Source organism: Canis aureus, chromosome 34 (genome assembly GCF_053574225.1).
Source record: "Canis aureus isolate CA01 chromosome 34, VMU_Caureus_v.1.0, whole genome shotgun sequence".
Taxonomy (NCBI): Eukaryota; Metazoa; Chordata; class Mammalia; order Carnivora; family Canidae; genus Canis; species Canis aureus.
Window position 1 is genome coordinate 16343852 of NC_135644.1, and position 26016 is coordinate 16369867.

The 26016-nt window shown below is 38.2% G+C and overlaps 1 protein-coding gene across 7 annotated transcripts in view; it reads right to left on the minus strand.

Moving 5' to 3' along the window:
* Positions 1 to 25650, minus strand: part of UBR3 (ubiquitin protein ligase E3 component n-recognin 3) — a 225892-nt gene extending 200242 nt beyond the window's left edge. For all 7 annotated transcript variants that reach the window (XM_077883157.1, XM_077883152.1, XM_077883155.1 and 4 more), the window contains exon 1: positions 25088 to 25650. In XM_077883157.1, coding sequence (XP_077739283.1) covers positions 25088 to 25635 — 548 coding nt within the window. In that variant the 5' untranslated portion in view covers positions 25636 to 25650. The remainder of the gene's footprint in view (positions 1 to 25087) is intronic.
* Positions 25651 to 26016: the final 366 nt, after the last annotated feature.

A 26016-nucleotide genomic window follows, 5' to 3' on the forward strand; every position in this document is an offset into this window, starting at 1 on the left:
TAAATAAATTTCTTGGCAGAAATCTTGCAAGCCAGGAGAAAGTGGGATGATATATTCAGAATACTGAAAGAAAAAAACTGCCAACCAAGAATACTATGCTCAGCAAAACTGCCCTTCAGAAATGAAGGAGGGGGTGCCTGGGTGGTTCAATCAGTTAGGTGTCTGCATTTAGCTCAGGTCATGATCCCTGGGTCCTGGGATCAAACCCCGCTTTGGGCTCCCCACTCAGTGGGGAGTCTACTTCTTCCTCTGACCCTCCCCAGTGCTCATGCACTCTCATGTTGTCTCTCAAATAAATAAAATCTTCAGAAAGAGAGAGAGAAAGAAATGAAGGAGAAATAAAGATTTTCCCAAATTAAAAAAAGCTGAAAACATTCATCACGCCCAGACATTACTTAAAAGGAATCCTAAAGAGAATTCTTAAAGCTGAAATGAAAGGATGGTAAATAAAAATGTGAAAATATAGGAATGCATAAACCTCACCAGCAAAAATAAATATACAGTCAAAGGAAGATTCTCTAATATTGCAAAGGTAGTAGGCAAATCACTTTCAACTCCCATATAAAAGTTAAAAAATGAACACACTAAAAATGACTATAATAATTTAAAATATAAAAAAAATATGAAGTGTAGTATCAATAATCTAAATGCAAGAGGGAGAAATGTAAACTACAGGGGTTTTAGGTTGTTATTACCTTTAAAAAGGTTGTTCTAGGCTGCACCTGGGTGGCTCATTCAGTTAGGCAGTCAGTTAAGCATCTACCTTTGGCTCAGGTCATGATCCTGGGTTCCTAGGATCAAGTCCCACATTGGGCTCCTTGCTCAGTGGAGTCTGTTTCTCCCTCTCCCTTTGCCCCTCCCTGCCATTCATGTGCACACTCTTGCTCTCTCTTGCTCTCTCAAATAAATAAAATCTTTATTTATAAATAAATAAATAAATAAATAAATAAATAAATAAATAAATAAATAAAGTTGTTCTAAGATACTTTATGTTATCATCATGGTAAGCACAATAGAAGAACTTGTGGTAGGTATATAAAAAAGTTAAGAGAAACAAATCAAAACATGTCATCACAAAAACTCATCAAATCCAAAGGAAGAGAGGGAAAAAGAAACTCTAAGAGTCAAAAACAATTAACAAAATAGCAACAAAAAGCCCTTACCTATCAACAAATATTCTAAATGTAAATGGATTAAATTCTCCAATCAGAAGTCCTAGAGAAGCTGACTGGATTTTAAAAATCTAACAAGAAGTTCACGTTAGCTTTACAGGGCACACATATGCTGAAATGGATGGAAACGATATCCCAAACAAATGATAGTTAAAAGAGAGCAAAAGCGGAGGCACCTGGGTGGCTCAGTCAGTTAATCATCTGCCTTCAGCTCAGGTCATGATCCAGGGGTCCTGGATCAAGCCCCACATCGGGCTCCCTACTCAGCAAGGAGTCTCTCTCTCCCTCACCCCATGCAGGCTCACTCTCTCTCTTAAATTAATAAATAAAAAATTAAAAAAAAAGACAGCATAAGTGGCTGCACTTACATCAGATAAAATAAACTTTAAGTCAAAAATGGTCACAAGAGAAAAAGAAACTTATTACATAACAAGAGATCAAGAAGATATAACAATCATAAATACTTATGCACCTACACATCAGAGCACCTAAATATGTAAAGTAAGCAGTAACACAACTGGGAAAAAAAAAAAAAAAAAGCATACAATAATAAGGGACTGTAATACTCCACTCTCAACAATGGATAAGTCATCCAAACAGGCAATTAATAAGGAAACAGCAGATACGAACAACACTATAAACCAAATGGATGTAACAGACATATATAGAACATTCCATCCAACAGCAGCAGAATACACATTCATCTCAAGACAGAACATTCTCCCAAAAAGATCATATGTTAGGCCACTACACAAGTCTTAACAAATTCAAGCAGACTCAAATTACATATTTTCTGAACACAATGAAAACTATAAAACTAGAAATCAAAAACAGGAGAGAAAATGGAATTTCACAAATATGAGAAAATAAACAATACACTCCTCAACAACCAATTATAGGTCACAGAAGAAAGGAAAATCAAAAAAGTATCTTGAAACAAATGAAAATGGAAACCCAACAAACCAAAACCTGTAAGATGCCAAAAAAGCAGTTATAACTGAAAATTTATAGCTATAAATGCCTACACATTGAGGAAAAAGAAAGCTTACACAACCTAACTTAAACAACCTAACTTGGCACATCAAGGAGCTAGGAAGGAAGGAAGGAACAAGGAAGGAAGGAAGGAAGGAAGGAACGAAGGAAGGAAGGAAGGAAGGAAGGAAGGAAGGAAGGAAGGAAGGACAAACTAAGTCCAAAGCTAGTAGTAGGAAGAAAACAGAATAGAGCAGAAATAAATGAAATAAAGAATGGAAAGCCAATAGAAAGAACAAAACTTAGAGTTGGTTTTTTGAAAAGATAAATAAAACTGACCTTTAGCTAGACTGACAGTCAACAAAAAAGAAATATGACTCAAATTAATAAAATTATAAATGAAATAGAAGAAATTACAACCAGTACCAGAAAAATACAAAGGATCATAAAAGGCTACTCTGAACAATTATACACCAATAAACTGGAAAAACTAGAAGAAATGGATAAATTCCTAGAAACATATAATTATTAAAGACTGAATAAAAAAAAATAGAAAATGTGAACAGACCAATAACAACTAAGGAGACTGAATCAGTAATCAAATACCTCCCAGCCAAAAGAAATTGCAGGAACAGATGGCTTCACTGGTGAATTCTACCAAACATTAAAGAAGAATTAATGCCAATCCTTCTCAAACTCTTCCAAAACACTGAGGAGGAAAGAACACTCTCAAGTTCATTTTGCAAGGCTAACATTACCCTGATACCAAAACTAAAAGAAAGGAAAATTACAGGTCAATATGACTCATGCATTTGGATGCAAAAATTCTCAATAAAACGCTAACAAACTGAACTCAATAGCACATGAAAAGATCAGATCTTACACCATAATCAAGAGGGATTTATCCCTGGTATATGAAGATTGTTCAAAATATGCAAATCAATATAACACCACATTCACAGAATGAAGGATAAAGATCAGACAATAATCTCAACAGATGCAGAAAAGCACTTGACAAAAGTCAACATCTGTTTCATGATAAAAACTCAACAAACTGGGTACAGAGGAAATATATTTCAACATAATACAAGTTATATATGACAAGCCCATAGCTAACATCATGATAAATGGTGAAAAATTGAGCCTGACATGGGACTCGATCCTGGAACTCCAGGATCACACCCTGGGCCAAAGGCAGATGCTCAACTGCTGAGCCACCGAGGAGTCCCAAAAAATTTTCTTTAAAATCAGGAACAGGGATCCCTGGGTGGCGCAGTGGTTTGGCGCCTGTCTTTGGCCCAGGGCGCGATCCTGGAGACCTGGGATCGAATCCCACATCGGGCTCCCGGTGCATGGAGCCTGCTTCTCCCTCTGCCTGTGTCTCTGCCTCTCTCTCTCTCTCTCTCTCTGTGACTATCATAAATAAATATTTTTTTAAATTTTTTAAAAATTAAAAAAAATAAAATAAAAATCAGGAACAATATATGAATACCTATTATTATCACTTCTACTCAACATAGCACTGAAGTCCCAATTGCAACAACTAGGCAAGAAATATAAATAAAAGGCATCCAAATCAGAAAGCAGCAAAATTATCTGTTTACAGAAGACATATTATATATAAAAAACCGTAAAAACTACACCAAAAAACTATTAGAATATTACTAAACACAGGATGCAAAAAACATACAAAACTCAACTACTTTTTATATACTAACAAAGAACTATTTGAAAAAAACTAAGGAAAGAAATCCCATTTACAATAGTATCCAAGCACTAAAATATGTAGGAATAAATTTAACCAAGGAAATGAAAGATCTGTACACTCTAAACTATAAAATATTGATGAAAGAAACTGAAGATGATATAAATAAATGGAAAGAAAGATTTCCCATGTTCATGGACAGGAAGAATTAACATTGTTAAAATGTCCATACTAGACAAAGCAATTTATAGAATCAATGTAACCCCTATAAAAATTCCAATAGCATTTTTCACAGAAATAGAAAAAAATCCTAAAATTCATATAAAATCACAAAAGACCTTAAGTAGCAGTCTTGAGAAAGAAGAACAAAGCTGGAGACTTCACACTTCCTGATTCCAACTATATTTCAAAACTATAGTAATCAAAACAGAATGACACTACCATAAAAAAAAAATACACAGATCAATGAAACAAAACAGAAACCCCAGAAATAAACTGATGCATATATGGCCAACTAATATTCAACAAAGGAGCTAAGAATAAACAATGGGGAAAGGATAATCTCTTAAATAAATAGCACTGAGAAAACTAGATATTCACATGCAAAGAAATGAAATTGGATCCCTACCTTACACACTCAGAAAAATTAACTCAAACTGGATTAAAGATTTAACTACAAGACCAGACACAATAAAACTCCCAGAAAAAAAGGCTTCTTGACATTAACTTTGGCAATGACTTTTTGGGTATAATACCAAAAATATAAGCAAATAGAGCAAAAATAAACAAGTATAAATATCTTTACAGGGATCCCTGGGTGGCACAGCGGTTTGGCGCCTGCCTTTGGCCCAGGGTGCGATCCTGGAGACCCGGGATCGAATCCCACGTCAGGCTCCCGGTGCATGGAGCCTGCTTCTCCCTCTGCCTATCTCTGCCTCTCTCTCCCTCTCTCTCTGTATGACTATCATAAATAAATTTTAAAAAAATTTAAAAAAAAATATCTTTACAAAATAAAAAGTTTCTACACAGCAAAGGAAGCAATCAAAATTAAAAAGCAACCTAAGGAATTAGAGCACTGGAATGTTTCCAAACCATTTATTTGATAAAGGGTTAATATTCAAATTTATTAAGAGCTCATATAACCCAACAGCAAAAAAAAAAAAAAAAAAAAAAAAAACTTATTTTTAAATGGGTAAAGGAATAGAATAGACATTCTTCCAAAGACAACATAGAAATGGACAAAATGGACAAAAAACATGCTCAACATCAATAATCATTAGGAAATGTAAACCAAAACCAAAATGAGGTAGATCACATCATTTTTTTAAAATATTTTATTTATTTGAAAGACAGAGACAGAGATAGTGACAGCATGAGTGGGAGAGGAGAGGGAGAAGCAGGCTCCCCACAGAGCAGGGAGTCTGAGGAGTCTCCATCCCAGGATTCTGGGATCATGACCCAAGCCAAAGGCAGAAGCTTAATCAACTGAGCCACCCATGCACCCCAAAATCTCCACACTTCTGTTAGTATTCCTTTTATCAAAAAAACAATAGTTAGCAAATGTTGCCAAAGATAAGAAGAAAAGACTCCTGTTTACTGTTGGTAGGAACGTAAATTGGTACATTATGGAAAACAGTATGAAAGTTTCTCAAAAAATTAGGGATCCCTGGGTGGCGCAGCGGTTTGGCGCCTGCCTTTGGCCCAGGGCGCGATCCTGGAGACCCAGGATCGAATCCCACATCGGGCTCCCGGTGCATGGAGCCTGCTTCTCCCTCTGCCTGTGTCTCTGCCTCTCTCTCTCTCTGTGTGTGACTATCATAAATAAATAAAAATTAAAAAAAAAAAAAAAAGTTTCTCAAAAAATTAAAAATAGAACTAGCATACAATCCAGCAAACCCACTTCTGAGTATATATCCAAAAGAAATTAAGTCATTATCTCAAAGAGATAGCTGAACCCCAATGTTCAAGGCAGCATTATCACAATAGCAAAAACATAGAAACAACTCTCAGTTGACAAATGAATGCATAAAGAAAATGATACACACACACACAATGGAGTGTTATTCAGCCATTAAAAAAAAAAAAAAAAGGAAATCCCAATCACAAGAAGAAAACTGGAAAAACACAAACATATGGAATCTAAACAACATGCTACAAAAAAAAAAAGGCAATCCTGCCATTTGTGACAACATGAATAAACCAAAAAGGCATTATTATGCTAAGTGAAATAAATTAGAAAAAGACAAATACTGTATGACCACACCTATATGTGAAATCTAAAAAGCTAAACTCATAGAAACAGAGTAAAATGCTCATGGTCAAAGCCTGGAGAGGAAATAAGGAATTACTAATGACTGGGTACAAGCTTCCCGTTGCAAGGTAAATAAATTCTGATGATCTCACATATATCATGGTGACTATAGTTAACAATACTACACCATATACTTGAAATTTGCTAAGAATGTAGATCTTAAGAGTTTTTACTACAAAAAAAAGTAACTATGTGAGGTGATGGATGTCTTAGCTAATTTTATTGTTGTGATCGTTTTGCAATACATACATTTATCATCACATTATATACCTTCAATTTATACAACTTTATTTGTCAATTGTACTTCAATAAAGCTGAGGGGAGTGGAATCCAGGCTGCATGGTCCTTCTGATTAAATGATGATAAATTATCTTAGTTTAAGAATCAATCATATACAGTTAGCCCTTGAACAACCAGGGAGACAGAGAGAATATGTGCAGGGGAGAGGGGCAGGGAGAGAGGGAGAAGCAGACTCCCCTGCCAAGCAAGGAACTCAAAGTGGAGCTCAATCCCAGGACCTTGAGATCATGACCTAAGCCAAAGGCAGATGCTTAACTGACTGAGCCACCTAGGCACCCCACTTCTGATTTTAATATTTTCTTTGCTCTAGCTTACTTTAAGAATACAGCATAGAATACATATAACATAGAAAATATGCATTAATCAACTGTTTACATTATCAGGAAGGCTTCCAGTCAACAACAGGCTACTATTATTAAATCTGAAAATCTCCTTATAACTTTTCACTAAGTAGATTTTCAACTATGCAGAGGTCATATCCCTAAACCCTGGTTTGTTGAAGGGTCAACTGTACTAGAATCCTAGAGCCAGAGAAATTATCTTTCAAAAACAAATGCAAAAAAAAGCAAATGAAAGACATTTTCAGACATACGAAAAAGGAAAGAATTTATCACTAGCAAACTCACACTATCAGATATGTTAAAGGAAATCATTTAAGCAGAAGGAAAATGGTACCAGATGGAAACTCAGACCTACACAATGGAACAAAATACACTACAAATGGTAACTAATGGGTAAGATTTTATTTATTATTATTATTGTTGTTGTTGTTGTTATTGTTATTGTTATTTTAAATCTCTTCCAAAAATTATTGATTGTGTAAATAAAAATAAGAACAATGTATTCAGTGGTTTATGGTGCACATAAAAATAAAACACATGACAACAATAGGATATAAGCTGGGAGAGAAAAAAACAGAAACACACCATCATAAGGTTCCCATATATATATATAAATTAGCATAATATAATTCAGAATGGACTGTGAAAAGTTAAAGATGTATACTATAAACCATAAAGCAACCAGTAAAATAACAATAAGAAGATAATAAACCAACAAAGGAGATAAAATGGAAACAAAAAAAAAATCCAAAAGAAGGCAGAAAAGAGAGGGAAAAAAAACAAAAGATAGATGGGATAAATAAAAAGCAAATTCCAAAATGACAGATTTAAATCTTTGGTTTAAGTTTTTATTTATTTATTTGAGAGAGAGAAAATGATTTAAAGAGAAAGAGCGAGCACAAGTAGAGCAGGGGCAGAGGGAGTAGCAAACTCCCTGATGTGCAGGGGGGCCTGATATGGGGCTGAATCCCATAATCCTAATCTGAGCTGAAGACAGACACTTAACAGAGCCATCCAGGCGCCCAACACATATTTTTTTCAAATGCACATGGAACATTCACAAAGACTGACCATATTCTGGATTATGAAGGAAAGCTTAAAAAAAAGTTAACATTTTTAAATAAATTCATATATACGTATACCCTCTGACTATAACAGAATTCACCTAGAAATTACTAAAAAACATAATCTGGGAAAAATCTCTAAAACTTCTAAATAACCCATGGGCCAAAGAGGAAACCATGGAAAACAGAAAACAGCTGAAATTGAATAAAAGTAAAAATATATCAAAATCTATGGGTTGCCTCTAAAGCTGTACATAGAGGGAAATTTATAACATCAAAAACTTATGTTAGAAAAGAAAAAAGGTCACAAAGCATTGCTCTAAAATGCCACCTTATAAAAAAAATGACAATATTAAAACCAAACAAGAAGGAAGACAGTAATAAAAAGCACATAACAATGAAGAACAGATAGAAAAGAAAAAAAAGATAGAAATCAATAAAACCAAAAGCTGATTTCTTGGAAACACCAATAATTTTGACGAATGAAAAACAGGATCCCTAGATAACCTAAAGACATGGAAAGAACAATAAAATATTACAAAGGACATTTTGCCCATAAATTCAATTTAGATGAAATGGACAAATTCCTCAAAAGATTAAAACTGCCAAAGCATACACAGGAAAAAAGGTAACCTGAATAAGTACTACATCATTAAAGAAATTCCATTTGTACTCGAAAACATTCCAACAGGGACACCTGGGTGGCTCAGCGGTTGCCTTCAGCTCAGGGCCTCATCCCAGATTCCCAGGATTGAGTCCCACATCGGGCTCCTTGCAGGAGTCTGATTCTCCTTCCTCTGCCTCTGTCTCTGCCTCTCTTTTTGTGTCTCTCATGGATAAATACATAAATAAACTTTAAAAAAAAATTCCAACAGTAAATACTCCAAACTTATTGCTTCACTGTGAAACTCCTCCAGACATTTGAGGGAGAAATAGTTATATTCTACAAAAACTCTGAAAAAAAAAAAAAAAAAAGAAGAAGAAGGAGGAGGAAACTTCCCCGGCTCATTTTATGTAAATAGCTTTACCATGATACCCAAATCAGACAAAGATATTACCAAAGAAGAAAACTAAGATATTGCAAAGGAAATCCAATATTTCTCATGAACACAGATACAAAAATCCTTACATCAAAATACTAGCAACTTGAATCCAACAATACATAAAAAAGACAATAATACATCATGACAAAGTAGAGTTTATCCCAAGAATACAAGAGTGGTTCAATATTCAAAAATTATTTCATGTAATTCCCCATATCTACAGATTAAAAAAGAAAAATCATCTAATTATCTCAATAGAAGCAAAAAAAAAAAAAAAACACTTGATAAAAACTCATTTGTGATTTTTTTTTAAATTCTCAGCTAAGAAGAGAAATTCTTCAGTCTGATGAAAGGCATTTAACAAAATCCTACAGCTAATATATTTAATAATACAACATCAGGAACAGGACAAGAATGTCCACATTCACCACTTCTGCTCAATAGTGTAATGGAGATTCTGTTCCATGCAATCCAAAATAAATAAGTGGCACTATGATTTGAAACGAAGAAGTAAAACTATCTTTATTCAGAGTCAGCATACTCATCTACATAGAAAACATAATGGAGTCTACAAAAGAATAAGTAAGTTTAGCAAGGCTGCAAAATACAAGATCAATATACAAAACTTAATTGAGGGGTGCCTGGATGCCTCAGGTAGGCATCCAATTCTTGATTTAGGCTCAAGTCATGATCTCAGGGTCATGGAAAGAAGCCCCACATCATGCTCTGTCTCATTGGGGAGTCAGCTTGAGAGTCTCTCTTTCCCTCTCCTTTTGCCCCTCCCTGAAGTGCACATGCACACTCCCTCCCTCTCCCTCTCTAAAATACGTAATCTTCACCAAAAAAAAATTGATTTCTATTTACTAGCAACAATCAGAAATTGAATTTTTTTTAATGTGCAAGATGTGTTCCCTGAGAACTACAAAACACTGCTGAGAGAAATTAAAGAAAACCTTAAAAAATGAATAGATTTACCATGTCCATAAGTTGGAAGACTTACTAATGTTAGGATGTCAATTATCTACAAACTGATCTACAGATTCAACACAATCCCAGTCAAAATCTTAGCAGACACCTGGATGGCTCAGTCAGTTAAGTACCCAACTCTTGATTTCAGCTCAGGTCATGATCTCTGGATGGAGGGATCAAACCCCAAGACCGGCTCCATGCTCAGCAGGGAGACTGCTTGAGATCTTTCCTCTCCCTCTCCTGTCACATCCCCCTCTAAAATAATAAATAAATCTTTAAAATATATATATTAAAGTTGGAAGGCTAATACTATTTTACTATATTCTTACTACAGTAATCCATAGAGTTAGGCACTGGCATAAAAATAGGAAGTCCAGAAACAGGGGATCCCTGGGTGGCTCAGCGGTTTAGCGCTTGCCTGTGGCCCAGGGTACGATCCTGGAGTCCTGGGATCGAGTCCTGCGTTGGGCGCCCGGCATGGAGCCTGCTTCTCCTTCCTCCTGTGTCTCTGCCTCTCTCTCTCTGTCTGTCTATAATAAATGAATGAATGAATGAATGAATGAATGAATCTTTCAAAAAAAAGGAAGTCCAGAAACAGATCCACACATAGAGGAGCAACTAATTTTTGTTAAAGGTGCCAAAGCTATTCAATGACGAAAGGACGGTATTTTCAACAACTACATTTCCATATGCAAAAAAAAAAAAATGGACTTTGATCTAGATCTTATACCATATGTAAAAATTAACTCAAAACTGCTCAAAAGCTTAAACCTATAAACCTTCCACAAGAAAATCCTAATGCTGAGTTAGGTAAATACTTCTTAATTCTAACATCAAAGGTAGGATCCAAAAGGGACCAACACATTGATAAGGTGAACTTCACCAAAATTAAAACCCTCTAGTCTTCAAAAGATATTGTTAATAGATAAGTCACAGAGCAGAAAGAAATATTTGCAAATCATATATCTGATAAAGGACTTTTATCCACAATAGATAAGGAACTATCAAAAGTTAATAATTAGAAGGATGTCTGGCTGGCTCTGTCAGTGGAACATGCAACTCTTGATTATAGGGTCATGACTTTAAGCTCCATGTTGGGCATGGAGCCTACCTTTAAAAATAAATAATTAAATAAAATAACTAGAAAAAAGTTAATAATTAGAAACAAAGGAAACAAATAAACCAGTAAGAAAAAAATAGGCAAAAGATTTGAACCAAGGGACTCCTGGGGGGCTCAGTAGTTGGGCATCTGCCTTTGCCTTGGCTGTGATCCCGGGGTCCTGAGACTGAGTCCCATATGGGGCTCCTTGTGGGGAGCCTGCCTCCCTCTCTGTCTGTGTCTCTGCCTTTCTCTCCTTGTGTCTCATGAATAAATAAAATCTTAAAAAAAAAAAAGATTTGAACCAATCAATACCTGACTAAAGATATACAGATGACAAATCAGCAAATGAAAAAATGCTTTAAAGGATCATGAGTCATCTGAACTCCACCTCTGAAACTAATAATACACTATATGTTAATTAACTGAATTTAAATTTTAAAAAGAATATATTTGAAAGCCCCCTAAAAAGGATCATTAAATCATTAAAAATGCAAATTAATACTATAAGAAGACACTACTACATACCTATTAGAACACCTAAAATTTTAAAAACTGACCATAAAAGTGTTAGTAATGATACAGAGGAACTGGAATTCTCCGATATTGCTGGTAGGAATATAGAATGGAAAAACGTGGGAAGACATTTTGAAAGTTTCTTTAAAAGTTAAACATTATGCAATTAATGCACTGAATTACACACTTAAAAATAATTGAAATGTAAACTTTTATCATATATATAAAATCACAGCTTTTTAAATTATTTTTTTTTAGCTTTTTAAATTCTTAAAAATTAAACATACTTCTACCATATGATCCACTCATTACATACCTAGGTATTTACGTAAAAAAAATGAAGTATCCATACAAAAATTTGCTAATATCCATATAAAAACTTGAATACAAATGTTGATAGCAGCTTTATTTTTAATAACCCAAAACTAGAAATTACTCAAATGTTTATCAACAGATACACAGATAAATAAATTGTGGTTTATCATATAATGGAATACTATTTAGCAATAAAGTAATGAACTTTTGACACACAACTTTATAAATGAACCTCAAAATAATTATGCTGAAAAAAATAATTATGCTGAAAGACAACAGATCAAAAAATATACATACATAATTCCATTTATATAAAACTCTAGAAATGCAAATAATCCATAGCAATGGAATGTAGATAAGTAGTTGCTGGGGGAAGGGGCACAGGAAAAGGCAGGAAGTATGGATTACAAAGAGGTACAAGGACCCTTTTGGGAGTCATTGCTATGTTTATTATTTTGATTGCGGTGATAGTTTTACAGAGGTATACATATGTGACAACTTAAATACATTTTAAATGTGTACAATTTGTAGGGCACCTGGGTGGCTCAGTCGGTTAAGGGTCTGCCTCCGGGTCAGGTCAGGATCCCAGGGTCCTGGGATTGAGCCCACAGCCTGCTTCTCTCCCACCCCCTGCGACTCCCCCTGCTTGTGCTCTCTCACGTTCTCTCAGTCAAATAAATAAATAAAATCTTTTTTAAGAAATAAAAATGAAAAATAAAATTACTACAAGCATAAAAGGAATTGAAACCCTAACTAAAGAATAAGACTTTTGTTTAAGAAGGGCAAGTTAAAAAAAATGGTGGATGGGAGGGCAAGTCAATATGAAAAGATTTTCCTAGGACTGAAAAATACATGTATTCAAATTAAAAACTTAATAGGCAAGCTAAACAACAGATGAGATAGAGTTGAAGAAGGAATTATCTATAAGACAGATCTGGGGAAATCACCCTCAATCCAGCCCCCCCAAAAGATAAATGGATAGAAAATGAGTATGGTCTAGTATTTAGAAGACAGAATGAGAAGATCCAACAAATATATTACAGCAGTCCCAAAACAGAAAAGAATGGGAAAAACTTGAAAATCAAAGGGACAATGGTTGAGAATTTCCAGAAGAAATGAGACAATCCTCATCTAGAGCCAATGCAACAAATAAAGTCATACCTAGACACATCATAGGGAAACGACAGATCACCAAAAGATAAACATTAAAAGCAACTAATGAATAAAGCAGATTACTTACAAAGGAACAATTAGATTAAAATACTTCCCAACAAGAGACCAGAGGACAACAGAATAGCATTTTCAAAGTGCTAGGGAAATAAACGTAACTAAAATTCTCCACCTAGTTAAAATATTATTCAAGAGAGAAGGTGAAAAGTACACTAGCACTTGATTGCATTATGTTCTTTCATGCCTGTGAAGCTTTGTGTGTTCTGTTCCTTTTATCCATGAAGTTCTCCCTCACCCCCCAACCTCCCTGCAGATCAAATTCAAATTCTCTGTAAACTTTTCCTTAACCTTCACTAAAATGCAGTAACAACAGAGGCACTAGGAGTTAAGTACACAGGTTCTGAATGTGGACAAAAAATAGTTGTGAATAAGAGCTGTGTAACTTTGGTCAAGTTGCGTCTCTGGGACAATATTTTACTTGTGTAGATGATAATATCAATACCTAGGGGCTTGTTGAAAATGTTAAATGAGGGACACCTGGGTGGCTCAAAGGTTGAGCATCTGCCTTTGGCCCAGGGCATGATCCTGGGATCCAGGATCAAGTCCCACATTGGGCTCCTTGCATGGAGCCTGCTTCTCCCTCTGCCTAAGTCTCTGCCTCTCTGCCTCTCTCTCTCTCTCTCTCTTTCTCTCTCTCTCTCTCTCTTTCTGTCTCTCTCATGAATGAATGAATGAATAATAAAATATTTTTTAAAAAAGAAAATGTTAAATGAGATACATGTAAATGCCTGATATAAAATAAGCACTTATTTTTTTTTCAAAGATTTTATTTATTCATGAGAGAGACACACACACACAGAGAGAGAGAGAGAGAGAGAGAGAGAGAGGCAGAGACACAGGCAGAGGGAGAAGCAGGCTCCATGCCGGGAGACAGACGCGAGAGTCGATCCCCAATCTCCAGGATCTCACCCTGGGCTGAAGGTGGCGCTAAACCACTGGGCCACCCAGGCTGCCCAAAATAAGCGCTTATTAAAGGAAAATCTACTGATTAATTTTAGAAAAAAACTTCAGAAGGTTGGTTAAAGATGCTCCATATAAAAAATTCAAAAGCATTTGAAAATGTTTGTAATATAAAATATTGGATAAAAAGCAATAAACAAGAAATTGGAAAAAGTAGTTTTTTCCAAAAATAATATGTCAGGGAACAAATCTTTTTTTTAAATGTTTATTTATTTATGATAGTCACAGAGAGAGAGAGAGAGAGAGAGAGAGAGGCAGAGACATAGGCAGAGGGAGAAGCAGGCTCCATGCACCGGGAGCCTGACATGGGACTCGATCCCGGGTCTCCAGGATCGCGCCCAAAGGCAGGCGCCAAACCACTGCGCCACCCAGGGATCCCCTCAGGGAACAAATCTAACAAAAGATATATAACTTATGGAGAAAATTACTTTATTGGAGGCAAAAACAATTTATACTACTCTCATGGAGAGGCACACTAAATACTATAAAGATAACAGTATTTGTTTTCTACTATAAAGTATTCTACTGCATGATTAAACCACAGTTTACTAATCTCTCTGTTGCCAATTTTTCCCAATTTCAAATGGTATTATAATGAATATCCTTGTTTAATGTCTCCTTATGCAATGTCCTCAAATTTAATGTGATTTCAATCAATATCTAACAGAAATTTTCCACAGAATTTGACAAGCTGATCCTGAAATTCAAATGAAAGAGTTAGGGACCAAAAATGGCTAAGATCCTTTAGAAGAACAATAATAATGGAAATCCTGACATATCAACATTTATTCTAATAATAATTAGAATTATTATTATTGTTGCAACATTTATTCTAACGTTATAATAATTAAAGCAGGATGACATTGTTGCACATACCAATACAACAGAAAGCTTAGGACACACATAGAAAATTGCCATATGAACTAAGGTAGAGAGGAGTGCTTTTAAAAGACACAAATTGGGGCGCCTGGGTGGCTCAGTCAGTTGAGCATCTGCCTTTGGCTCAGGTCATGATCCAAGGGTCCTGAGATCCAGCCCCACATTGGGCTCCCTACTTAGCAGAGAGTCTGCTTCTCCCCCTCCCTCAGCCACTCTCCCTGCTTGTGCTATCTTTCTCTACCAAATGGATAAATAAAATAGTTAAAAATAAAAATAGGGGGATCCCTGAGTGGATCAGTGGTTTAGTGCCTGCCTTCGGCCCAGGGCGTGATCCTGGAGCCCCGGGATTGAGTCCCACATCGGGCTCCCTGCATGGAGCCTGCTTCTCCCTCTGCCTCTGTCTCTACCTCTCTCTCTCTGTAAATAAATAAACTTTTAAAAAATAAATAAATAAAAATAAAATAAATAAAAAGACACAAATAATGCAAACTATAGAAGAAACATTATATTTTTAATTTAAAGCGTTTTGCCACACTATTATACATAACGAGGGGAAAAGACAAGCCGGGATCCCTGGGTGGCGCAGCGGTTTGGCGCCTGCCTTTGGCCCAGGGCACGATCCTGGAGACCCGGGATCGAATCCCACGTCGGGCTCCCGGTGCACGGAGCCTGCTTCTCCCTCTGCCTGTGTCTCTGAGCCTCTCTCTCTCTCTCTGTGACTATCATGAATAAATAAATAAAATCTTTAAAAAAAAAAAAAAAAAAAAGGAAAAGACAAGCCACTGACTGAAAGATGAAATTAGGAATCTACATAACTAAGGATCAGTATCTAGAATATATATATATATATATATAGTAGTCATAAAACTCAGTAATATAAAACAGAAAACAGGCAAAGAATATGAACTAGCAATTCACAAAGGAAGAACTCAAATGGCCTAAAGACATGAAAACATGTTCAACTCTCCTAGGAGTCAGGAAAATGCAAATTTTAAAAATATGTTTATATCCAACAGACTGACACACAATACACAAAACTGTATACGTGCATATGAAGAATAGCAAGCACACTCTATGAACTAGCAGTTCCTCTCCTAATCTATCCTAAAAAAAATTCTAGTATACCTACACAAAGAGACACATACAAAAAGTCCACTGCAGCCCTGAAAAAACAATGAAAAAATGTAAAGCATCTAATTGTCCCGTAGCAAAGAAATAGATTGGCAAATCATGGTTTAAAGACACTACAGAATACTTAGCAGCTAGATACAAATGTACTCATTTATTTTTTTTAAGATTTTTATTTATTTATTCATGAGAGACAGAGAGAGAGAGAGAGAGAAAGAGAGAGGCAGAGACACAGGCAGAGGGTGGAGCAGGCTCCATGCACGAAGCCTGACATGGGACTCGATCCCCGGTCTCCAGGATCACGCCCTGGACTGAAGGTGGCGCCAAACCGCTGGGCCACCTGGGGTTGCCCAATAAACTCATTTACATTAGTAACCTGGTAAGTGAAAAAGGCAAGTTTCAAAGAAATTCTAATTTAAGCACAATTTTAACACTAAAATAATCATATATTGTTTAAATGTAGTAAAAGTAAAAAACATGCATGGATTTTCACACAGGAATTTCAGGATAATGATAATCCCTCGGGAGGGAAAGATAAAGGAAGGGAGAAGATGACCTTTAGTTTTTTACCCCCCCCCCAAAAAAAAAAAAAACAAAAGCTCTAGGGGATCCCTGGGTGGCTCAGCGGTTTAGCACCGCCTTCCGCCCCCGGCCATGATCCTGGAGTCCCCAGATCGAGTCCCACATCAGGCTCCTTGCATGAAGCCTGCTTCTCCCTTTGCCTGTGTCTCTGCCTCTCTCTCTCTCTCCCTCTCCATCTCTCATGAATGAATAAATAAAATCTTAAAAAAAAAAAAAAAGCTCTATAGCAAGTAGGGCAAAAGGTTAACATCTATTAATCTCAGTGGTGAGTAAAAAGATATTTTTTAGATTACTTTTCTGTATCTTGAAAATGTTTCATAGTCGAAAAAAGTTTTAATGGGTTTTATATGACATAAAAATGGTTAGAAAAAATAATTACAATCTAATAAGACTTCCAAATTGCTGTGTTGTAGTTAAACCTTACTACAATGAAGATGACTAGAAATTATACTTCCACCTCAAGTAGACTCTTCTAAATTAAGAATCAGTCTATACTATTTCTGGTAAATTAGCAATCAAAAAAAAGAAAGTAAAAAATAAGTAAAATGAACACAGAAAAGAGAAAAAGTTTTTTTCAATTATTTTTCCTCCAAGTTCTTGGATCATGAGAGGTGTCATGTTCCCTTGTTTGAATTCATGACCTAAGTTAGATTGGTATTGCTGTAGAGAAAATTACAGATTTATAGGAAAGAAAATTTCACATGTAAATACATGGATACATACATAAATAAATAATTTAAGAGATTAGCTCTAACACCCTCCCTACAAAATCAGTAAAACACAATATATGATACAATTTACTAAAAAATAACCCATTTACTAAACTCTAAATATATGTGAGAGGATATAAATAAAAGAGGTAGATATGGCACAGGTCTTTATCATCAAATCTTTATTGAAAGTTTGTAGAGATAAAACCTAGAGATGACAAAAGAATTGTTATAATTCAGAAAAATCAAATCCTGCAATACAGTTTCACAGTGTACTTATGTTACAGGAGTGCTGCTCCTACAGATGAGCTTGACAGTCAAAGGAAAACTTTCCACTGGACTTTGTAGGAGCAGAAACAACATGAAACTTCAAGGACAAGAATATATACAGTGAGTTAAAGAAATAACAGAGGATCCCACTGCAATGGAGGTTATAAGGTTGGCAGTACAGGTAGAGACCACATAGGAGTACACGTGATCCTTGAAACTTGAAAAGTAGTCTAGAAAGAACTCTCATTAGAATATAAAAGGATACTAAAATTAGAATATCACCATTTTGCAAACTCTAATAAAAATATGGATCTGGACAATAATAATAATTTAGATACTAAAATATTTAACAAGATAGGTAACTTTATAACAAATGGATCACACTAACAAGTCTAAGCCCACTGATTAACCCTAACATTAGTAAAGGAGAGACAAGGAAACATTCTCTAGCTCCTGATATGATTCAACAGGAAGTATAAAACTATTGTAAAGTTTCCTTGCCAAAACAAAAAAAAAAAAACAGAATCTAAGGGGTGCCTGAGTGGTTCAGTTGATTAAGCTTCCGCATTCAGCTCAGGTCATGATCCCAGGGTCCTGGAATTGAGTCCATGTCAGCCTCCCTGTTCAGTGGGGAGCCTGCTTCTCCCTCTCCTTCTGCCACTGCCCCTGCTTGTGCTCTCTCCATCTCTCTCTCTGTCAAATAAATAAATAAATAAAATCTTTTTAAAAAAATAGCATCTAAAATTTGATCAAGACTCTAGATCCCAACAACTGGTTTACAGGAAATAATGGGCAGAGGAACAACTTAAACATCACATCTCAGAGATGCAATCAGGAATACCCAGAATGCAGGTTCCTTCAACTAGTAAATGGCAGAGAACCAAAAAGGGGGGGTTGGAGGTATAACAAAAAGAGTCCTAAGAAATGTAACAACCAAGCGCAATATGAGGGCCTTATTTGAATCCTAATTCTAAATCAACCCGAAGAAATCATTCATGAAACTGGGAAAATCTGAACATTCACTGGATATTTGAAGACTTTAAGAAGTAATTGTGAAAGGATACCTGGGTCGCTCATTCGGTTAAGTATCTGTCTTCAGCTCAGGTCATAATCTTGGGGCCCTGGGATTGAGCCCCACATCAAGCTCCCTGTTCAGCAGGGAGTCTGCTTCTCCCTCTCCCTCCCCCTACTCTCTTGCTCACTCTCTCAAATAAATAAAATCTTAAAAAAAAAAAAAAAAGAATTGTGAATATTTTAGGTATGATTAAGGTACAGTGATTGTTCTTTTAATTATGATAAAATATACATGACATAAAACTTACCATTTTAACATTTTTTAAGTGCGCAGTTCAGTATATTAAGAACATTCACACTGTTGTGCAGCCATCACCACAATCCATCTCAAGAACTTTTTCATCCTCCTAAATTGAAACTCTGTACCCATTACACAATAACTCCCCACTACCCTCCTCCCTCCAGCCCCTGCCAACTACCAATCTATCTTCTGTCTCTAAAATTAAACTATTACAGATACCTCATAAAAATAGAATCATATAATATTTGTCCTTTGTATCTGGCTTATTTCACTTAGCATAATGTCTTCAAGGATTATCCCTACTGCAGCATGTGTCCAAACTTCATTCCTTTTAAAGGCTAAGTAACATTCCATCTTATGTACAAAACCACATTTTGCTTACCTATTCATCTGCCAAAGGACATTTGGGTTATGTTTCATTCTTAAGAGTTCACATCTCTTTACTGAGGTACATACTCAAATATTTATAAATTAAATTATAAGAAATCTGAGATTTGCTTCAAAATACTCAAGTTTGGAAAGAAAGGGTTGGGGGAGGAGTAATAAATGAAACAATGTATCACTTCTCACTTAACAGATTAACAAAGATTGAAATACTGATAACACTATATATATTGGCCAAGATGTGGGGAAACATGCTCTTTCATACATTGTTGATAGAGTGTAAATTCATGTCTTTGGAAGGCTGTATCAAAGTTTAAAATGTACATTTCCTTTAACCAAGATATAACTTCTAGGAATTTATCCTCACCCATACGCTTACACATATACACAGAAAAGTGTATACAAGCATACTGACTGCAACAAACATTTATAATAGTCCAAGATTGGAAACAATTTAAATGTGTATCAGTAGGGAAATGACAGCATAAATTACAGGAAAAAAATATAAAAGTGCAATGAAATACAATTTAACTGTAAAAAAAATGAAATGGTTCTATGTGCACTAATAAGAGACAGTGTCCAAGAAATGTGTTAAAGGAAAAAGAGCCAGGTACAGAAGAGTATGACACTATTTAACTAGACATTGACTGCCTCCATTTCTGGTACTGCCACAGACCAAATAAACCTAAAAATTTCCCACAACAAAACAGCTACAATTCCAGAGTAAATTATAACTAGCATCTTTTAAATGTATGGCTAAGCTTAAAAGAAAATAAGGGAAATCTATCACTGAGAAGTGGGACGGAGGAAAAGGAACCCTTACTTTTTACTTTATCCATTTTTATTTATTTATCTGAGAGAAAGCATGAGCCTTGGGGAAGGGTAGAGGGAAGAGAGAAGCATACTCCCTGCTGAGCAGGGAGCCTGAGAGCCAGAGGATCCAGGGATCATGACCGGAGCCAAAGGCAGACTTAAGCTTAACTAAGTCACCCAGGCACCCCTCTGGTTATTTTTATGTTGTAACCAATAGGTATTACTTTTGAAATTGAAAAAGAAAGAAATTATTCCTAAAGCAATCTCAAAAAAGATGCTATGGATTTAATAATCAATGCCACCACCTGAATAACTAAACCAATGGAATCTCATGGCAAATTTTCAGGCGTAACAGCCACTATTTTATCCAATTTAACTCAACGTACTTTAATTTATACAACTTACTAAGCACCTACTAAGTGCAAGAGACTATGCTGGCCTCTGATAAATATAGCAAGATAAGGTTCCTATTTTTTAAGGAGCTTAGAATCTGTGAGGAAGAACAAGGGGGCAAAAAAAACCCTATAAATACAGGATAGAACATGAAAATGGTCATCCTCTGCACCAAAATTTGGGAACTAAATATTTAAAATTCCAACTTCTGGTTAGCACCATCAGAACCACAAACCAATCAGACTTTATTTTAGATTTTTCATTTTTTTTTAAAAAATTTATCCATCCTTCAACCATTTGTTACAATGAGTGCATTTTATTAATTATTGGCAAAATTATGCTGTTATACATACAGTTATTAATATCTAGTTTCCATAGTTTTCGTAATTTCAAATTTCTTTTTTTTTTTAAGATTTTATTTATTCATAAGAGACACACAGAGAAAGAGGCAGAGACACAGGCAGAGAGAGAAGCAGGCTCCCTGCAAGGAGCCCAATGCAGGACTGGATCCGAGACCAGGATCATGCCCTGAGCCAAAGGCAGATACTCAACTGCTAAACCACTCAGGCGTCCCATGCTTTTGTAATTTCATCCCACAAATGAATTCTGTTGTTTTCTTCCTTTGGTTTGTACACCTGTTAATATTGCCACACTATATCAATACCACTAATCAAAAATAACTGAGTTCTCTCCTCATAATTTTATAATTATAAATTTGAAAATTAATTGGCAATATAGGTTGCAATGGATCCAAGATCCTTCCCCATCTCCAGTACAATATCCTATCCATAACAGACACTTGGGAAAAGGATTAAGGCACAGCAGGGTTTCTTCTCTTTATTCAGAAAGCAGATACAGAGGAAATAGAATCCTTTAAAAATGTACTGAACAGGGGATCCCTGGGTGGCACAGCGGTTTGGCGCCTGCCTTTGGCCCAGGGCGCGATCCTGGAGACCCGGGATCGAGTCCCACGTCGGGCTCCCGGTGCATGGAGCCTGCTTCTCCCTCTGCCTGTGTCTCTGCCTCTCTCTCTCTCTCTCTGTGACTATCATAAATAAATAAACATTAAAAAAAAAATGTACTGAACAATGGTATTTATAAATGTCTATTGCAGTTACAATTACAAACTAAAACACAACTTACCTTAAACTTTTAGTAACCTAAAAGGATTTTAAGAAGTATCAAAAACTGAAAAAAGTTAAATATATTTTCTCTATGCCAGCATAGTCCAGCTTTGCCCACCAGAAACACTGCTATAATTTTTAGATTTCCAGTTCTGAAAAGGTTCCAGAGGCAGCCTTTTAACCTGTACTGTTGGCTAACGTCACCTATGTTTCTCCAGGCATTAGATTAGGTGTGTAGCCCAGAATTATTCTATCCCAAAGAGTTGTAAAAATATCAGAATTTTCACATGGCCACAACACATTTATTGTTTACTCTTGCCCTTCATGAAACTGGACATGGCAACTGCTGGCACCTACAGGCAACAGTTCTGCATTTCAGAAAGGCAATAATAATTATTTAACACTATGTATCAACAACTCACAGAGGGCTGCCAGAGGAATAAGAATCTACCAGATGTCAGTAAAGGCAAATGCTGTAAGATTAGAATGTGCCCTGTATGAATACCTTCAAAGAAATAAAGAGATATTTCTGCTCCTGCACCGAAGCATCACAATTAGAGATCAGACTTACAACTCATCCAGATCAACCTGATGATTATGACTGTGTTCCAAAATTCAGGAAAGAATCAATACATTTCCTACTTTCCCCTTCTTTAGGGATCCCAAATGCTAACCTCGTCTAAGAAGTAAAAATGTCTAAATACCTGTAAAGGATTGTTCCAATTCCCATTTTAAAATCCCTCTTAAAATTTTTTTTAAGTTTTTAAAAAGAAAAAAAAAGGGCCCAAATAAGAATAGCATATTAAAAAAAAAAAAAAGACAAAAACACAGTATTGAACAGAAACATCCAATAGGAATGCTATTTGTAGAGGCAGTAGAGAGAAATGTTGAGCTGTCATCTCTGGAGCCAGGAGGCTAGCAGTAACTTACTACTTGTATAATCCTGAGCAAGTTTTTTAAAACTATGCCCTACTTTCCTCTTCTGTATCATAAGAATAATGACAGTAACAATCTCAGGTTTGTTGAAGATAAATGACTTACATAATGTAACACAGTTAATATTTGACCACTATTTACCAAACAGATAAAAATCCAAAGTGTTAATAACACTCTTTTGATGAGGCTGTTGGAAAGCAGAAAGTCTGATACTCTGCTTAGTACTCAGACTTAATGGAGGGAGGGCAACTTGAGAATCCCACTGTTGAGAATATATCTCCCTGATAGTTTTGCATAGGTGAAAAGACAGGTATACCACATTTTTTATTTCATACTGGAAACCCAAATGTCAAACAGCAAAAGTGATGACAAATGAAGAGTGGCAGGGTGCCTGGGTGGCTCAGTCGGTTAAATGCCCAACTTGATTTTGGCTGAGGTCATGATCTAAGGGTTGTGAGATCAAGCCTCACAATGGGCTCTTCACTGGGCAGGGGGGGCCTGCTTAACATTCTCTCTCTTTCTCAGTCCCTTCCCCCATCCATGCACTCTCTCTCTTAAAAAGTAAAAACAGGGCAGTCTGGTGGCTCAGCAATTTAGCATTGCCTTCAGCGGAGGGTGTGATCCTAGGGTCCCGGGATCCAGTCCCGTGTCAGGCTCCCTACAGGGAGCCTGCTTCTCCCTCTGCCTGTGTCTCTGCCTCTCTGTGTGTGTGTCTCTCATGAAAAAATAAATAAATCTTTTTTTTTTAAAGCAAAAACAAAAAAAATCAATAGAGTGGCAAATTTGTGGCATGGAACACATTACAGATATTTTTTTTTAAGTAAAGTTAATACACTGATTTACTGACATGAAAAGACCTCTTGGTAAGTGAAAAATGCAAGATGTTATGTTACTTTTTGCATAAAAAGAAACTGAATAATCAAAATACATATTCATCCTTGTTTATTTTTGTACTAAGAGAAAGCAGTAATGGTGGGAAGGACTGGGCAGATGAAAGACAGGATGGGAGGGAAACTTCAAACTGTGCATCTTTTAATTTTTTCTCTTTTGCTTTTTTTGGCTACTTGAATATTTTACCTATGCAAATATTAATTTTTTAAGTATTTTTTAAATGTCAGGAATACACTTTAAGTCTCAAAAGTTTTCTGCAATTACTATCGCCGTTGTTGTTAATAGTTGCAGTGATAGTAACAAGCTCAAAATACCTCCTTTCTGAAGTCTTTTACATACTTCCTCTGCACAGAAGGCTCCTCTAACTCCCGGACTATTTAAAAAATTTATCATTTTCTACTCTAGTGTAAGAGGCTTAACCGGGTAGGTCAATGTCTTGTTCATTTTGCATATCCTCGGAGCCTTGCTTGCACCTGATAGATTCAACATTCTATAGCAACAGTAACCTACAAGTACTCCAAAGGAAAAAAAACAACAACAACAACAAAGTGACCCTTTCTAAAGGATGTGTGCTCTACCATTAATTACAACACCTGAAAATTTTAAAACTTGAATAACTGGATTTGCTAACATTCTTTCAACTACTGCCCCAGCCAAAATGTCCTCTCTTCCACCAAGTTCTTTCTTTTCCCAGGGCTTCCCCAGATATGATATCACGTCCCAAGCCAAGACACTACAACGTACCAACTCTTTAACTCGCTGCAGTCTCTGAAATGCCTTTTGTCCTAAGTCCCGACACCCCGCTACATTGCTCCTATCGAATGTGCATTTGTTGACTGTCTCCTCTTAGACAGAGGTTCACAGATTAGTCACTGAATAAAGTGCCCTTTTAACTGCAGCAGAAGACCTAACACCTGATTCCTCATTCGCTCAGTGTTTTTGTTTGTTCTTCTGGTGCGTAGCGTGTTCTGCAACCGACTGCTCAGTAGCCCGGTTCTAGATGTCATTCCAGCACGCCGAATACTCCACTGACAGCTCAACAGTCGCTTTTCATGCAAGCCCCTCCCCTTTCCCTCCTCCCTCAACTCTCACAAGCTCTCGGGCTCCTCCGTCGCCGCTGACGGACACACTGACAGTTCAGAAGCCCTTCCACCCGGGCAGCCGCAGGACCACCTCCCCGACTCGTAGCATCCTGCGACCCAAGGCAGCCCCCAGGACCAGCCCCCTCCCAGCCGGGCCAAATCACATCGTCAGCCTCTCCTTCCCAAGAACCAGGCGGCTTTTAAAGCTCTTCCCGACAAGTACACAACTGACAGCTCGGCAGCAGGTTCCCCAAGCAGCCCTTCCTCCTGCCACCCCGCGCACGGCTCTTCCGTGGCTGCCGCTCCCTCGCTCGCCCCGGCTGCCCCGAATACCCACTGCCCCGTCCCTAGGTTCGCGCGCTCTCCGCCCTCCCCTGTCCCCACTCCCCCTGCGGCGCTGACAGCTCAGCCACCCCCACCCCCACCGCCACCGCCACCGCCACCGCCGCCGCCGCCACCGCCACCCCCACCCCCCGCGGCTGCACCCTCCCCCACCGCGTCCCCTGACAGCGCGGGGTCTGCGCCAGGCCTCCCCGCCCCGGCCGCCCGCGGCGCCCCCGCCCCGGAGCAGGGCCCCACTCACCCACTCTCCCGCATCACGTTGCTGTCCCCGCAGTCACAGGCTCCGCCGGCCTGGCTGCGGAACATGTTGAAGTCGTGTCCGGTGTGGTCGCCCTGGTGGAAGCACTCCGCGCACAGCGACATGCAGGGGGAGATGCCGCACGTCCGGCAGCGGTAGGCCACGAAGTTGGCCGTCCAGACCAGGCCGCAGAGCGCCGCGGGGTCGTAGGCCCGCACGGCCGCGCAGAACTCGTCGTAGCCGCCGCCGCCCGCCAGAAGGCACTTACACCACTCCAGGGCCTCCTCCTCCGCCGCCCCCGCGCCGCCCCCGCCGCCCGCGGCCGCCGCCTCCTCGCCGTCCGCAGCCGCGGCCAGCGGCCGCTCGGCGCTCAGCACCCGCTCCAGCAGCGCCTGCAGCTCCTCAGCACCTGCCCTGTTGTCCGGCCGGCTGAGGGCCGCCTTCAGGTGCGCCGCGGTGGCCGCCTTGTCCAGGCCCGGCCCGGGCGCGGGCAGCTCGGCTTGGGGCGGCTGCGGCCCCCCGACGGCCGCCGCGGCCGCCGCCGCCGCCATGATGAGAGCTCAGAATTTGGAGAGCCCAGGGCCGGCGGCTCCTCCCGGGAGGGTGGGGGAACCGACTGCCGCGGTCGCTCCGCCCGCCCAACTCTCGCGATACCCCGCGCCGCCGCCGCCGCCGCCGCCGCCGCCGCCGCGTCCCCGCCCCTGCACACGCCCCCCGGGCGTCGGGCCTGCTCCCCGCGCGCTCCTCCGTCGCTCCCCGCCTCCCGGCGCCCAGAGGTGGAGTACGGGAAGGAGCGGCCCGCCTCGAAAAATACACAGAGAATAGACAGACAGACAGACAGACAGAGACAACTTTAACATGGACTTTTATTTGCCTGGACTATAGGACTTACACACAGCATCTTCCAGATGTAGCCTAAGGATCCGCATCTC